The following is a 15,250-nucleotide window of genomic DNA, read 5'->3' as shown; positions in this document are numbered from 1 at the left end:
GGGCGGGCGGGCGGGCGAGCGCGCGGCGCCGAGGCGGTCCCTGACACCCGCCAGCTGTTTGTCCTGGCCGAGCCGGCCCCGCCCCGAGACCCCGGCCCCGCGCCCCGCCCGCGTCCGCCCGCCGCCCGCTTCCTTCCCGCGGCCGCACCCCCGCCCGCAGGCCCGAGCGGCCGGCCCCTTTCCCGGTCCCCGGGCGCCCCCGGCCCAGCCCAGCCCGGCCCGGCCCGCCCCCTCCCCCGGCCGGCCCCCACCCTCTCCCCCTCCAGCGGTTACTGCTACCCCGGTGCATTGTGGGCGCACGGTCCGTTGTTCATTTGCCATTCGACCTCCGCCAGGGCCTGGTCGGACGGAAACGCTCCGCCGGCTTTATTGTCGGCTCGCTATGTGGCGGAGCCCGGCGGCTTAGCGCGCCTCTCGCGTCCGCGCCTCGGCAGCCGGCGGCGGCGGCGGCGGCGGCGGCGGCGGCGGCGGCGCGGCTCCCCGAGGACGGAGCTCTGTCGGCGGGCCGGTGTGTGCGCGCGGCGCTGCTGAAGCGGGGCAGCGGAGGGGCGCCCCGCACTCCTCCTCAACTTCGAAGGCCGCACGCGCCCCGGCTCGCCGGCTCCGCCGCCCGCCCACCTCTCCGCGCGGGACGCCCGCTGCCCGGAGCGCGGCGGGGCGGGGGGTGGAGAGGACGCGGCCGGGACAGCGGCGAGAGCGAAGGCGGCGGCGGCGAAGGCGGCGGACGCGTGCGGCGGCGGCGGCCCCCGGGAGCGAGCGCGAGCCGGCGGGAGGGTGAGGCCGGGCCGGCGGGAGCGCAGCGCAGCGCAGCGCAGCGCCGGGGGCGGGGGCGGGGGTGAGACGTTGGGGGAGCCGCGGCGAGCGCGCGGGACGCGGCCCGAGGCCGGGCGCGAGCCGAGGCACCGGGCGGCGGCGGCGGCGGCGGCGGCGGCGGCGGCGGCGCGCGCCATGTCGTTCAGTGAAATGAACCGCAGGACGCTGGCGTTCCGAGGAGGCGGGTTGGTCACCGGCGGCGGCGGCGGCGGCCCCACGAACAATAACGCGGGCGGGGAGGCCTCGGCTTGGCCTCCGCAGCCGCAGCCGCGACAGCCCGCGCCGCCCGCGCCGCAGCAGCCCAATGGGCGCGGGGCCGACGAGGAAATGGAATCGGAGGGCCTGGAGCCCCAAGACTCGGAGGCCTCCGCCGGGGCGGCCGCCGCCGCCGCCGCCGAGGACGCCAAGGAGTTGCTGCTCCCGCAGGACGCGGGCGGCCCCGCCTCGCTGGGCGGCGGCGCGGGGGGCCCCCTGCTAGCGGAAAGGAACCGTCGGACTCTGGCCTTCCGCGGGGGAGGCGCCGGGGGTCTCGGCAACAATGGCAGCAGCCGCGGCCGCCCCGAGACCTCGGCGTGGCCCCTCAGGCATTTCAATGGGCGAGGGCCGGCGGCCGTGGAGCTGGAGCTGGACGCGCTGGAGGGGAAGGAGTTGATGCAGGACGGCGCGTCCCTGAGCGACAGCACCGAGGACGAGGAGGAGGGGGCGAGCCCGGGCGACGGCAGTGGGGCGGAAGGCGGCAGCTGCAGCAGCAGCAGGCGGTCGGGAGGCGATGGCGGGGACGAAGCGGAGGGCAGCGGTGTGGGAGCTGGCGAAGGAGAGACTGTCCAGCACTTCCCGCTCGCGAGGCCCAAGTCCCTCCTGCAGAAGCTCCAGTGCTCCTTCCAGACCTCTTGGCTCAAGGACTTCCCTTGGCTGCGGTACTCCAGGGAGACCGGCCTTATGTTCTGCGGCTGGTGCCAAAGGACCCCCGAGGATGGGGGCGGCGTGGACCTTACCCCGGTGGGGCACGATGAGCTTTCGCGAGGGACCCGCAACTACAAGAAAACCCTGCTCCTGAGGCACCACGTCTCCACCGAGCACAAACTCCACGAAGCCAACGCCCAGGTACAGTAGAGCCTGCTCTCGCTCTCACGGAGACCTTTTGGGAAAGGGTTATCAGGGAAAAAGACGAAAGCGGAGAAAGAAAAATAAAGGTCCTCCGGGGGAAGGCGTCGTTCCCATCGAGAGAGGTTCGGGGGAGCTTCTGCGTAGGGGTTTAGAAAGCCTGGGAACAAAGTTTCCCGAAGTTGTGGATGTATTGGGGGAGGGGTGGAACGACAGTTTTCTAATGATAGCGCTGGATTTATCTTCTGCTGCTGCTTCTTTTTTTAATGACTAAGGGTTTGTCTAGGAGATTGAATCCGAAAGAGAGTTTGGAGATTTTAACCTTAGGGTTGACTTTCGATCAAAAAATTTTTATCAGCGGAGATTTTAGAACAGTCTACGGCCTTGTGTTCGTATACACGAAAGTGCCAGAAGTAGTCTGAAGAGTGGATTAAACAGTCTTCCTTAAGCTTTGGTGCTGCTGGCAGCCCACTCTTAAGAAATTCTCGTGTCACGTCGAGATAAATGTGAAATATGAGAGGCATATGTAAATGTGGAGGAAGTTAGTTGAATAACATGAATAATTTTACGATGACCATCTCTGTTAAACTTGAACCTTCTTACCAAGGCTGGCTTTGGTAAAATTATTGTACGGTTTACTTACTTTTATCCGTATTTCTCTTCTGAGAATCTATTACCCCTTTCAAAAACTTTGCTGTGAATAGCCTGCCTGTGTGTTAAGCTTAGCTTTGGAAATGTTTAATGTGAAGTGATTTTGACTTCATTTACTTACTGGAAAACGATCAGTCCTTAGTTACAAAACAAGCCTACCTATCAGTTTTAATTCTTTCTTTTCTTAAAACGGTCTTACTCTAAAGTTAGTAGCCTAACCATTTTGATAGTCCTTTTCAAGGCAAACAGATGTTGATCAGTCCTCCTTTTTATGACTCAGACAGACAACTTGTGGTGGTGGGTGGAATTCATTCTTTTGTATTGCTAGCCAGTCATTCATTGATTTTTAGAAAGCCAACATTCAGGTATTAGTACCTCACTGTGTTTATGGGAGGGAGCCTGCTTCTCAGCACACGTGCACTATAGTTTCTTAGGCACACAAGTAACCCAGCTTATCTATTAGAGGCTTTTAGTTATTAGAGGCGTGGAGTTTTTGTTTTTCCCAGAAGGCAGGGAAATAGGGTTTGTTTTTGAATTGATGTTGTTGTTTGCACAAATTACTTTTCCTAAATCTTACAAGGAAGATTACTGTTTTTTGAGACAGGGTCTTGCTGTGTAGCTCTGGCTGTCTTGGAACTCACTCTTTGTAGGCCAGGCTGGCCTCAAACTCAGATCCACCCACCTCTGCCTACAGGGATTAAAGGTGTGTGCCACCACGCCTGGCTGAAGGCTCCTCATTTTAAAGATAAAAAGCCCAGAAATTTTTAGTAAATTGCCTTAAATCCTGGATGACAGCTGAGACTAGTGCCTATAAGGGGTGTTGTAATGAAAAAAGGGATGAGTTTTGAGCAAATCTGGGTTCAGCTCTCGGCTTTCTGCATTACTACCTTTGGAGTTTGTCCTGGAGTTTGATAGGCCTAACATTTGTCTTGTTTTAGGTGTGCCAGACTCATTTTCATTATTCTGGAAAGTAGTTTTGTTTCTGTTTTACAGAAGATGCATTTCAGACATTAAAGGGTTCAGTATAATGCTGAAGGTAGTTAGTAGGATGATAGATGCTGTGGTTGGTGAAAATGGAAAGCTGAATTTTCCAAGTGTTGGTAAGTTTAGAAATATTGTTTAAAAAATGGACTGAGCTTGTTAATCTACAGTGGATCAAGTACTGTTACCAGAATATTCTGTTCTGTAGGCAAACATGAATGGGGCTAAAGATTATAATTAGCTGCTCAGTGATCCTGAACTCAGGAAGAGGGGATTAGTTGGATAACCTTATGGTAGAACTAGTACGGGTGTATCCTGCAGGCATGTACCTGGATCTCAGAGTTCATTCCTAGGTAAAAACATGTTCTAAACTTGATTTCTGAATTAGCCCTTCCCATCCCTAATGACATTGCCCTTTAATGTGATCTAGGAGCCATCCACTTTGATTTAGGACATTCTGTTAAATCCTTCCGGGTTATATATTGGTCTCCTGGATTGAATTTTAGGTGTTACCACTTGGAATTGATCCTCACTGTTTTTCTTAGTTTGTAACTAACCCTAGTTAGAGGAGGGATAGCTTGCTCTTCCAAGAAACACCTGAAAACCTCTTTCCCTTGTTAAATTAATACTTGTGACAGCTTCCTAGTACTTGGAGCAGAATTTGATCTTTTTCTGTTGTGGTGGTGCTAGTTGTTGCTCTGTAGCCTTTGATTACCTTTAGGAGGCAGTGTAACACAAGTCTGTAAGGGTCCAAGGTCGGTCTTGGGTCCTAATCCTCCACTTTCCACTGTAGGAAAATTCGTAAGCATCTACACATAATCAATTAGTAAATACTATTATTTATTGTCGTGCTTATTTTTATTATAGATTACTTCTAGGAAAAAACTAAGATAGTGTCTTGTCATCCTGGCTGGCCTGGTTGGCCTCAAACATTCTTTGGTCCTCTTACCTGTTTCTCAGATGTTAGGACTCCAGGCATGCCCACCACACCCAGCTGAAGGTTTACATTTATTGAAGCAGTGCTGGGTATCTGATCTGGGATCTTACCTGTGCTAGATCAGTGCTCTTACTGCCAGGCTTCACTCCCTAGGCCCAAGATTTAGTTAGACCTGGTCCCTTGTTCATCAGTGGCATCTTTTACAAATTGTCTTTTATTGTAGCAGCAGCAGCAGCAGCAGCAGCAGCAGCAGCAGCAGCAGCGTCTCTTAGCACAGATTGACTTCAAAGTCTGTCAGTATCATCAATTGTTTTGGTTTTTTTTTTTTTTTTTTTGGAGGGGTGGTTCGAGACAGGGTTTCTCTGTAGCTTTGGAACCTGTCCTGGAACTCTCTCTGTAGACCAAGCTGGCTCCGAAATCACAGAGATCAGCCTGTCTCTGCCTCCGGAGCACTGGGATTAAAGGTGTGTGCCAACAACACCCAGTGTGTTATCAGTTTTGAAGTCAATTGGTCATGGTATTGCTCTTGATTCTAGAGAGCCAACCGTATTCCCTTTTCATACTTTCTAAGGCCATCAGCCTGGGCATTCTTGAGTTTTGCTCATTATTAATACAATTTCAGAGTATCTTGTATTAGCTTCCTTATTTAAAAAATGAAATGGAGGCTGAAGAGATGGCTCAGTGGTTAAGAATGCTTATTGCTCACTTGTTGCTCTTCAGAGGATGGGGTTTGATTGCTGTCACCCACTGGGTAGCTCAGAACCATCCATAACTCCAGTCCAGGGGATCGAGCAGGCACAAATGTGATGTAATGTGATGCATATGCATACAAAAGTGTTCATACACATAAAATAAATTTTACCTTATGCCTGTAATTCCAGCACTTGGGAAGTGGAAACATGAGACCATGAGAGTCAGTAGTTCATGGTCATCCTCAAATACGTGTGTGTGTGTGTGTGTGTGTGTGTGTGTGTGTGAGAGAGAGAGAGAGAGAGAGAGAGAGAGAGAGAGAGAGAGACAGACACACAGACGGGGGTGGGGTGGGGGGGGAGATCCTGGGCTACCCGAGACACAATTTTTTTTTTTTTTGGGGGGGGAGACACAATCTTAAAATGAAACCACTATGAGCGTTCTAAAATTCAGGCAAGAATTGAATTTGACTTGGACATGGTGGCATACTTCCACTAGCTCTGGAAGGCACTGGGATTAAGGAAGCAGGAGCTCAGTCAGATTTAGCACACACCAGTTCCATGCCAGCTAGGGCTGCATAGTGAGACCCTGTAGGCTACAGAAGATTTACTTCCTCCCTCCTGAGGTTGGTTTGTTTTTGGAGACAGGGTCTCACTTTCTTTGTAGCCCAGGCTGCCCTTGAGTTCACGATCAGCCTGCCTCTGGATTTCTAGGAGTATAGATGTGAAGAACCACCACACCACCCTGCTTCCTCAATCATTTTCTTTCCCTCCTTTCTCCCCCCCCCTCCCCCACCCCCTCCCCCAGATAGGGTTTCACTGTGTAGCCCTGGCTGTCCATAAACTCTGTACACCAGGCTGGCCTCTTAACTGAGATCTGCCTAACTGCCATCTGAGTACTGGTATTAAAGGGTGTCAACACACTCAGCTCTCATTTTCTTTCTTTCTTAGCTACGGATGGAATCCGAGGCCTCGTTTATGCTAGGCAAGCACTCTACCACTGAGCTGCACCTACCTGAAAGCCTCCTTTTTCTATTAAAAGACCCTTTGTTAATGTTACATGGTGGGTTCGTGCGTGCGTGCGTGCGTGCGTGCGTGCGTGCGTGCGTGCGTGCGTGCGTGCGTGCGTGCGTGCGTGCGTGCGTGCGTGTGTGCGCGCATTGTGTGGATATGTACACATAAGTGCTTGGGATCCCCCTGGAACTCAGTCCAGGGACTTGTAAATCACCTGATGGGTGGTTGGAATGAGTTTTGAGCCTTTTGGAAAAGAGCGGCCCTTGTTTTTAAAAGACAGGGTTTTACTGTGCTTTGTAGCCCAGGCTAGTATCCTACAGAAGATCCCAGTGCTCCAGTCTAAGTGACGGGATTCCCAGCTTGTACCATGCTGGTTTTTTTGTTTTGTTTTGTTTTTAGTGTTTTGAGACAAGGTCTCATCAGGTAGCCATGGCTGATCTGAAGCTCATATTGTAGACTAGACTGGCCTTGAACTCCCAGATACCCACCTGCCTCTGCCTCATGAGTTGCTGGGGTTAAAGGCGTGTGCCATCGCTCTCTGCTGCTGGGTTTTTGAGCATTTAGGCAGCTATTTGTACATTACTAAAGTTTACTTTTATTTCTCGTTCTTTGGAGGTCAGGTACTGGAATTGAAGCTAAGGCCTCTCACAAGCTAGGCAGAGCTTTACCATTGAACTGCATCTTTAGCCGTCTCACCAAGGTATTGCCTAGGCTGGCCTGGAACTCTTACCCTGCAAGCCCAGGCAGGCCTTGCACGTTTGATCTTCCTGCTTCAGCCTCCTGAGTTGCTGGAATTACAGTACAGACATGTTCCTTGCCAGGACCTGTTTCTTCTCATGCTTTATATAGATAAAAGTCCTTTTGGTTTCTTGGTGGTGGTGGTGGACAGGCTGGCTGAAGTCCAGTCCTCCAGTGATCTCCTGTCTGTGCTTCCCAGTCATTGGAACTTTAGGAGAGAGAGTATCACTGCACTTGGATTCCATATTTGTCTTTTTAATTCGACCTTAGCTAAGGATTACTAAGGAGAAATGTTTCGGTGGTGGTGGTGGTAGTTAGGAGTTTTGTTGTTTTTGAGGCAGGGTTTCTCGGTTTGGCCTCAGACTCCATATTTTTATTATTTTTAAAACATTTGTCTATATGTATGTGGGGATTGGAGGACAGCTTTGTGGATGTTAGTCTCAGCTATGGCCTTCTAAAGAGTGCACTACTAGTTGTCAGGTGTGATAAGACTCTTACCAGCTTGGCAGCCTACGGGGCCCAACTTCAAACTCTTAAGCTGCTGCCTCTGTTACTGTTGCTGAGACTACAGATGTGTATGTATCACCATGCTTGGGTTGGGGAAAGGTTTCTTATTTGGGGGAGGCATTTTTAACCTAGGGCCTCGTTCATGCTAGCTAGTCAAGTGCCATTGGCCTACATCCACAGCCCCTGGGAGGAATCCTTAAGCTCCTTTGTGAATCCTTGTTGAGGCTTTGTAAGTAAGAGAGGACCCTCCATTTGGAAGTATCCAGAAGACAAATTTACTGGTTTGGTGCTGGAGATCTGTGTATATAGTATTGAGTATCTTCAGAGTCCATTTCAAGAACTATCTCATTCAGAATTTGGCCATTTGGCCCAGAAAGGCTTTAAAATTGCTTTAATTACAGTGATTACCACTGTAGCTTGGTTCAGAGCACTTTCTACCCAATTGTGAAATTCTCAGAGCTCCAATCACTCGTTCTGTCAACTCTGTGCCGTCTGCTAAGCCTACAGCATGCACCCAGATTATTATTATTGTAAGTGTAGTTAACCTTTCCAGAAATTAAAGAGTGGATTCAGCCCAGTGCTGGGATTGAAATTACTGACTGGCTGGAGTACTGGCTGTCAGGTGGAGAAGAGGAAGGTGAGGCAGGGCTGCCAGCCTTTGCCTAGGAAACAGGAAGTCCCAAAGGTTGGTTGGTGTTTACTTTTACTTGGTTGGCTAGTTTTTAACAACTTAGGAAGAATTCTGAAAGTCTTTTTTATTGTGTTCTGTGTGTACATATGTCGTATGTGTGGGAGTGTGGGTGCATGTGTGCTATACATACAGCGTGTGTATGGAGAAGACAGCTTTCAGGAGTGGGTTCTTCTACAGTGGGATCTAGTGTCAGACTTGTGCTCTTACAGCTGCTGAGACATCTTGTGGGCCCTGAAAGTCTTTGAGACAGGGTCGCTCTTGTATCCCAAGCTGAACTCATATTCTATGTAGCTGTGGATAAACTCCTGTCTCTTCACCTCCTGAGCACTGAGATTATTCTGCACTGGGAATTGAACCCTGGGCCTGATATATGCTAAGCAAATGATCCGTACATCCTCAGCTCTTAAAAGTCTTCTAAGAGGGAAAGTTAGTATTGTATAATTCTGTAGTTCATTCGTAAAAAAGGTGGTTTGTTTCCTTTGTGGCTTTCAAATTTTTGGAAGTATACACTATTATATATCTAGAAGGGGCTTCTTTCTCCTTAAGCTTACCTATATTAGGTAGGTATAAGACGTGAGATAAACCTGCAAGACTTCCCTGCCCTCAAGGAGCAGTCACAGTGAAATGGTATAGAGATCATGTAGGTTTGCGTGTTGAAAGCAATGAAGACACTACAGTTCTGCTCATGAGTCCTGCCTGTAGAGGTTGAGAGACTTGCAAAACTGACTCTGAGTGGGAACTGATAGATACTAACTACGGTTTTGACCAAGGAGGAAAGGGTGTTTTGCCATTGCCTGTGAAAGCAGCCGCAGGAGAGTGAAAATAGTGCTGAGATGCCTGAGAGATGGATTGTTAATTCCTGAGCAGAGTGAAAACTCAGGTTTTAACAGGTAGATCACCAGATCTCGAAGGATCTCTTCATGCTATAAAGATTGCATTGTAGGGTGCAGTGGAATGTGCCTACAATCCTAGGCACTGCTTCAAGCAGGAAGTCTGGGAGTTCAGAGTGAGACCCTGTCTCAACCAAACCAAATGAAAACAAAAGGAGTGCATTGTATTCTGTTAGCAAATGGTCAACAACACCATTTTAAGTAGGGAAGAATCAAATGTGTATGTGTTGCTATTTAGAGACACCAGCATAATGCATATGTGGGTTTAGAATTTGAGGAGGAAGCATATATATGATTACCAAAAATGCCAGGATATTGTAATCACCTGACTTTCACCTTCTCATTCCCCAAACACAGAATTAGAATTTATGGTGGGTGTGGTGTTACATGACTTTAATCCCATCACTCTTAGGCAGATCTTTGAGTTGGCCTACATAGTGAATTACAGCCAGGGCTACATAGTGAGACCCTGACTTAGGAAAAATAAACCAAACAGAAGTAGGCTTTCTGGGTGTTTAAGCCTCGGAGGAGAATACCATCATCACGCAAGGGCGCTATAGAGACGAAAGACTGCAGAAGAGAGCTGTGTCTTTTTCCATCAGTGGTTAAATTTAACACCAGTAGAAGATTGGGATTATATTTGCTATGACCTTGTTTGTCCTCACATCCTAGAAACTGAATTTGATTTTTAAACTTGGAAGCAGAAATTATTTTCTCTCAACATATTGTTCCTAGTGAGTTCTTGAAACAAAAGCAGTACTGAATTTCATGTTTTTAGTACTTTAAGTTTACATATTGGTGATTGTTGAAAATGTCTTTTTGCTATCTGATTATCATAAGAGGACTAAATTCTGAGTGAGGAAGGAAATACTTGATAATTTTATATTGCTAATGGGTTGATGATAAGCTATGGTCAAGTTTGTATTACTTAGAATTAAGCTTTTTCTCCTTCATCTCAAAAGGTGACTTGGCTAGTAGTCTACAAGTGGTCTACAAGTTGGAGGATAGTTCCCAAGGTAGAATGATACAAGATAGTAATCCTTCTTTGTTCTTTCTTCCCTGTTTCATCACTTAAGTTATTTTACAGGCTGTCTCATTTCCCATTAACAGTCATCTTCTGCAGTTTCAAGGTCTTTGTTTCCTCTAAATACCTTACATTATTACCACTACCACCCCTTTGTAGGTAAGGTCTCATGTAGTAAAGGCTGGCCTCAAATTCTTTTTTCTTAAGATTGAGAAGTTATTTTATGTGTATGAGTATTTGCCTTCATGTATGTGTATGTGCTCCACTTGTATAGTGAGGCTGAAAGAGGTTTTAGGATCCCTGGAACTGGAGTTACAGACATGGTATGGGTGCTGGGAACTGAGTCCAGTTCTTCTGCAAGAGCAGCAAAAATATTCTTAACTGCTGAGCTATCTCTCCAGCCCCTGAACTCAAGTTCTTTGTCACTGAGGATGATTTTCAACTAATGATCTTCTTGTCTCACCACCCCAATGGTGGGGTTGCAGATATATGCCACTTGCCTAGTTTTTATGCAGTGCTGTGGATTAAACACAAGAATTTATGCATGCCAGACTCTACCAATTGACACTGTTCATAGTAGGTTCCCCACTGGTCACAGTAGTTCTTGTTTGAATTCTCTGGTATTGATCTCTCTTCACGTTGCTGCCATAGTTATCTCTTTAGTCTGTCTGCCAGTCCAATACTATACCTATTTTTTTAAGCTTGGATTTGGGTTCCATCACATACCTACCTATCTTTTGGGAGGCAGAGGCAGGTGGATCTCTCTGAGTTGGATGCCAGCCTGGTCTACAGAGCTAGTTCCAGGACAGCCAGGGCTACACAAAAAAAAAAAACCCTGTCTTGAAAACCAAAACCCACACAGGCCTTGAACTTGAGATCCTCCTGCCATGGCTACCCCAGTCACTGCCACCATTATAGGCCTTTGTCACTAGGCTCAACTCTATTTGTTTAATTGATTACAGCCCTTGTATATATAGTCCAGGGTGGCCTTGACCTTATGATTCTCCTGCTCATATCCTAAGTATTAGGATTATGGGCATGTGCCACAGCCTGGAAGTGCTGCTTGTTTATAAATCTGATGGAAGTGAGGGCATTTACATGTGGTAAATGTGTTAAGTGCTGATTTGTGCTTTATGGACATTGGATTGCAGTTCTTGTATGAATCTAGAATTTTAAGGATGCTATAGATCATCTTGGTTATCTTTTTAAAATATCTCATTTATTTAGAATGTTCATCATCCTACCCTATTCTTTAAGATTTATTTATTTTTATGTGCATTGGTGTTTTGACTGCATGTATGTCTGTGAGGGTGTCATATCCCCTGGAAGTGGAGTTACAGATAGTTGTGAGCTGCCATGTAGGTGCTGGGAATTGAACCCAGGTCCTCTGGAAGAGCAGCCAGTGCTCTTAACCCCTGAATTGAATAGCCTGGAACTGGCATTAAAGGAATACATAGTGAGATCTCACCCAAAATCCACAAATGGAGGTAGTTATATCTAATTATTGCAGCCATTCTAAGCTACATCACTGGGTTCTACAACCAATTTGTGTAAGATTTGTTGCATTTGTCACACTCAGTCAAAAAAATTACTCAGTCAAAAGCCTACCTATAAACACACCCATACTATACAAATCACTTTGTAACCATTGTTTTCTCATTACAACTGTAGAATAGCACCAATAATATCTGCTTTTACAAGTAACACCAGTAATTCCTTTCTCACTACTTATTGAAGGACTATGCTATGTGTAACAGCTATTAAGAAAGCCCTTCAAGGAGCTGTAGAGATGGTTCAGTGGTTAGGGGCATTTGTTGCTCTTGCAGAGAAACCTGGGTTCACCTTCCCAGTACCCACACAGACTGTCCTCAACTGTGAACTTCTGCCTTGGCTTCCCAAATTCCATGATTACAGGTCTGTACATCATGCTGCTTGTTATTTAAACTTTCGGCAGTTTACTTTTAAATGCTAATTCACGGTTTCCACAGACCCCGCATAGAAGTGCTGCCACCTTTTGTCAAATGTTAAACAGTTTTGCCTCTTCCAAGGGTTCATACCTTTACTACAATACCTGCTAGGTAGAACTTGGAAGCGGTCAAATGAGCCTGATTGTGAGACAGGTATACAGCATACACAGTTTAAAGCTAGGTCTGTACCTAAAAAACACCTTCCTTTTTTGTGTTTCCTACTCTCTGTGGAGAGCTTTGGTGAAGTTAATGATTTTTATTCAGGTAGTCTGTTTTTAAAAGGACCTGTTTTATCAGGTTAGTATGGTTGGTTTTTTCTTAGAAAGTTACGTTGTAACAGTGTTTATTATCATAGGCATTTTTAGAATTGTTTTCTGTATTTACGTAAGTCAAATATTTTTACTTTATGCTTAAATATTTGAGGTTTTGTAATGTGGTTTATATACAAGATCTATGTTTTAAAAAATAGCCTTTTAGAACTGGGGTGGACCTCATCTCTTGCATGTTGTGTGCAGGAAGAGGGAAGGGGGAGACAGGGACACAGTGAAGCACCCATCCCTAGGCATCTCACTGTGGATCACTGGCCTAGATCGTAGATGACCTGCCTCTGCCTTAGTGCTGGGATTAAAGAATCGTACCATGCATGCTCCAGCTGTCCCCTCATTTTTGAAGCCTCACTCTCTTTCAAAGCAAAAGGTTGGACTTATTCTAGAGAAGAGATTTGTTTCACCTGTTTAATTCCTGACAGAGTTTTAGTAAAGGAAAAATAGTTAATGTACAGCATGGAACATTCTAGTATGAAAGGATGGGCTTGGGAGATTTGCTGTAGTAGAATGGCCTCATGAAACTAAGGTACTAAGGTCAGTGGAAGATGAGTGCCAAAGGTATACTGCAATTCAGTTTCTACTATATTTCACATTCTTCATTCTTTAGTCTATTTATACCATAGGTTTACAGGTGGTCCATACTGTTCCATAGTCTGTGAAGCACTGACGTGTACTAGAATACTAATACTTTGTTGGGGTTTTTATTTTTTTATATTTATTTATTCATTCATTTACTTATTGCTAGACTGTTAACAATTGGAAAGAGTGCAGAAATAATGCAAGCCATATTGAAAGTGGTGGGGATAGAGCTCTGCCTGGAGCGTTTGCCTACCTATTAACTGAATGAAGCCACAGGTTTTTTTTTTTTTATTTTCGAAACAGGGTTTCTCTGCGTAGCTTTAGAGCCTGACCTGGAACTCACTCTATAGACTAGGCTGGCCTCTCCCTCCGGAATGCTGGGATTAAGGAGTGCTGGGATTAAAGTCGTATGCCACCACTGCCCGGCCACAGTTACTAATTAAAACTAATGTTAATCATATCACTATCATTTAAGGCCTCACGGAGAATGAGTTGCCAAAGGACACACATTCTGAAATTAGATCATACTCTTATTTATGTCATGTAATTTTTTTTTTAAGATTGATTTTAGTGGGTGTGTGTTGGGGGAAGATGGTGCTATATCCTTGGAACTAGAGTTAACAGATGGTTGTGAGCCCACTTGTGTATGCTGGGGATTGAACCCAAGTCCTCTGCAAGAGCAGCTAATGCTCTTAACCACGGAGCTATCTCTCCAGCTCTATATCATATAATGTTTTGTTTTTCTTGCAGGGCTGGGGACTGAACCCAGAGCTCCCAGCCCCCCAACTTCCCACCTCCCCTTAGGCTGGCCTCAAATACACTGTGTAGTCAGATGGCCTTGAACTCCTGATCCTCCTGCCTCAGCTTCATGCATTTGAGCTATAAGGTCTAGCTTAATTGCTATATAAGAATCATGCTAAGTAGAACTATAATGAATACCTGTATGCCTCATGAGATGTAAAATTTATATACATTAAAGCCTCTTGAATTCAGGAATTTTTAAACACCTTATAGATGAAATATATTTATGACCTTAAAGAGAAAGCGTTTTGAAAGATGACTAGAAAAATTATAACTGGATATGCTAATAGTAGAAGCAGTTTTTCTCCTGTCCGTCTTAACATTACCACTAGTTTAGATTTAATTAACTTCATTGACCTAAACTGTTTTTTTTTTCAATGTTTGCCTAGACTTAAATTTACCTTTTCTAATAGTGTTAGGTAAGGTGATATGCCTGCTGTGTTATGACTAGTTTTTTTTTAAGTTTAGTGAGAAGAGGAGGGCTTCTGCTTTCCTATCAGATAAAGCAGACTAATTTGGTTCACATAAATGAAAGTTTCTTAAAATAACTGTTCTTTTCATTTTAAATTTTCTTAATTCATATCCATAGCTTATATTTGAGAAGAGGGACCAATGAAATCCTGCTGATCCTCAGTAAGATGTGTGCATTAAATGAGTTGCACCACACTCTTTTTTTATTCCTTTCAGTGTTTAGTATGGTGAACATTTCTGTCTCAAAATGGATAATTCATGAATTGATATACTTGAGTATTTTTTAACTATTTTGACAGTTACATTTGTTTGCTTTGGATTGGGGGATTTACAATGAAAATAAAGTTTAATGTTAATGTTTTCCCTCCAATTACAGGGGTCAGAAATACCGTCAGAGGAGGGGTACTGTGACTTTAATAGTAGGCCAAATGAGAACTCTTATTGCTATCAACTTCTTCGACAACTAGATGAACAGAGAAAGAAAGATATTCTTTGTGATGTCAGCATTGTGGTGAGCGGGAAAATCTTTAAAGCTCATAAGAACATCCTGGTTGCAGGCAGCCGTTTCTTTAAGACTTTATATTGTGTTTCAAACAAAGAAAGCCCTAACCAAAACAATACTACCCACTTAGATATTGCTGCAGTTCAAGGTTTTTCAGTCATCTTGGACTTCCTGTATTCTGGGAACCTGGTGCTCACAAGCCAAAATGCCATTGAAGTGATGACAGTGGCCAGCTACCTTCAAATGAGTGAAGTTGTTCAAACTTGCCGGAATTTCATTAAAGATGCCTTAAATATAAGCATTAAGTCAGAAGCTCCAGAGTCTGTGGTTGTGGACTATAATAATAGAAAACCAGTTAATAGAGATGGCCTGACTTCATCACGGGAACAAAAAATTGCCAGCTTCTGGGCGACACGGAATCTTACCAATTTGGCAAGTAATATAAAAATTGAAAATGATGGTTGTAATGTCGACGAGGGCCAAACAGAAACCTACCAGATGAATGACAGTAACTGGGTCCAGGATGCTTCTCCTGACCTGGCTGAAAATGAATCTCAAAGTCAAA

General features: G+C 45.9%; 1 protein-coding gene across 1 annotated transcript in view; it reads left to right on the top strand.

The window, feature by feature from the left end:
- The first annotated feature begins 948 nt into the window (after window positions 1–948).
- Zbtb10 (zinc finger and BTB domain containing 10) overlaps window positions 949–15,250 on the top strand; it is a 39,494-nt gene continuing 25,192 nt past the window's right edge. The window contains exons 1-2 of the mRNA XM_059253952.1: window positions 949–1,917; window positions 14,560–15,250. The exon at window positions 14,560–15,250 is cut by the window's right edge and continues 192 nt beyond it. Of these exons, the coding sequence (XP_059109935.1) occupies window positions 949–1,917; window positions 14,560–15,250 (1,660 nt within the window). The remainder of the gene's footprint in view (window positions 1,918–14,559) is intronic.

This window comes from Peromyscus eremicus, chromosome 2, assembly GCF_949786415.1.
Source record: "Peromyscus eremicus chromosome 2, PerEre_H2_v1, whole genome shotgun sequence".
Lineage (NCBI taxonomy): Eukaryota > Metazoa > Chordata > Mammalia > Rodentia > Cricetidae > Peromyscus > Peromyscus eremicus.
This window is presented reverse-complemented; position numbering and strand designations above follow the sequence as displayed.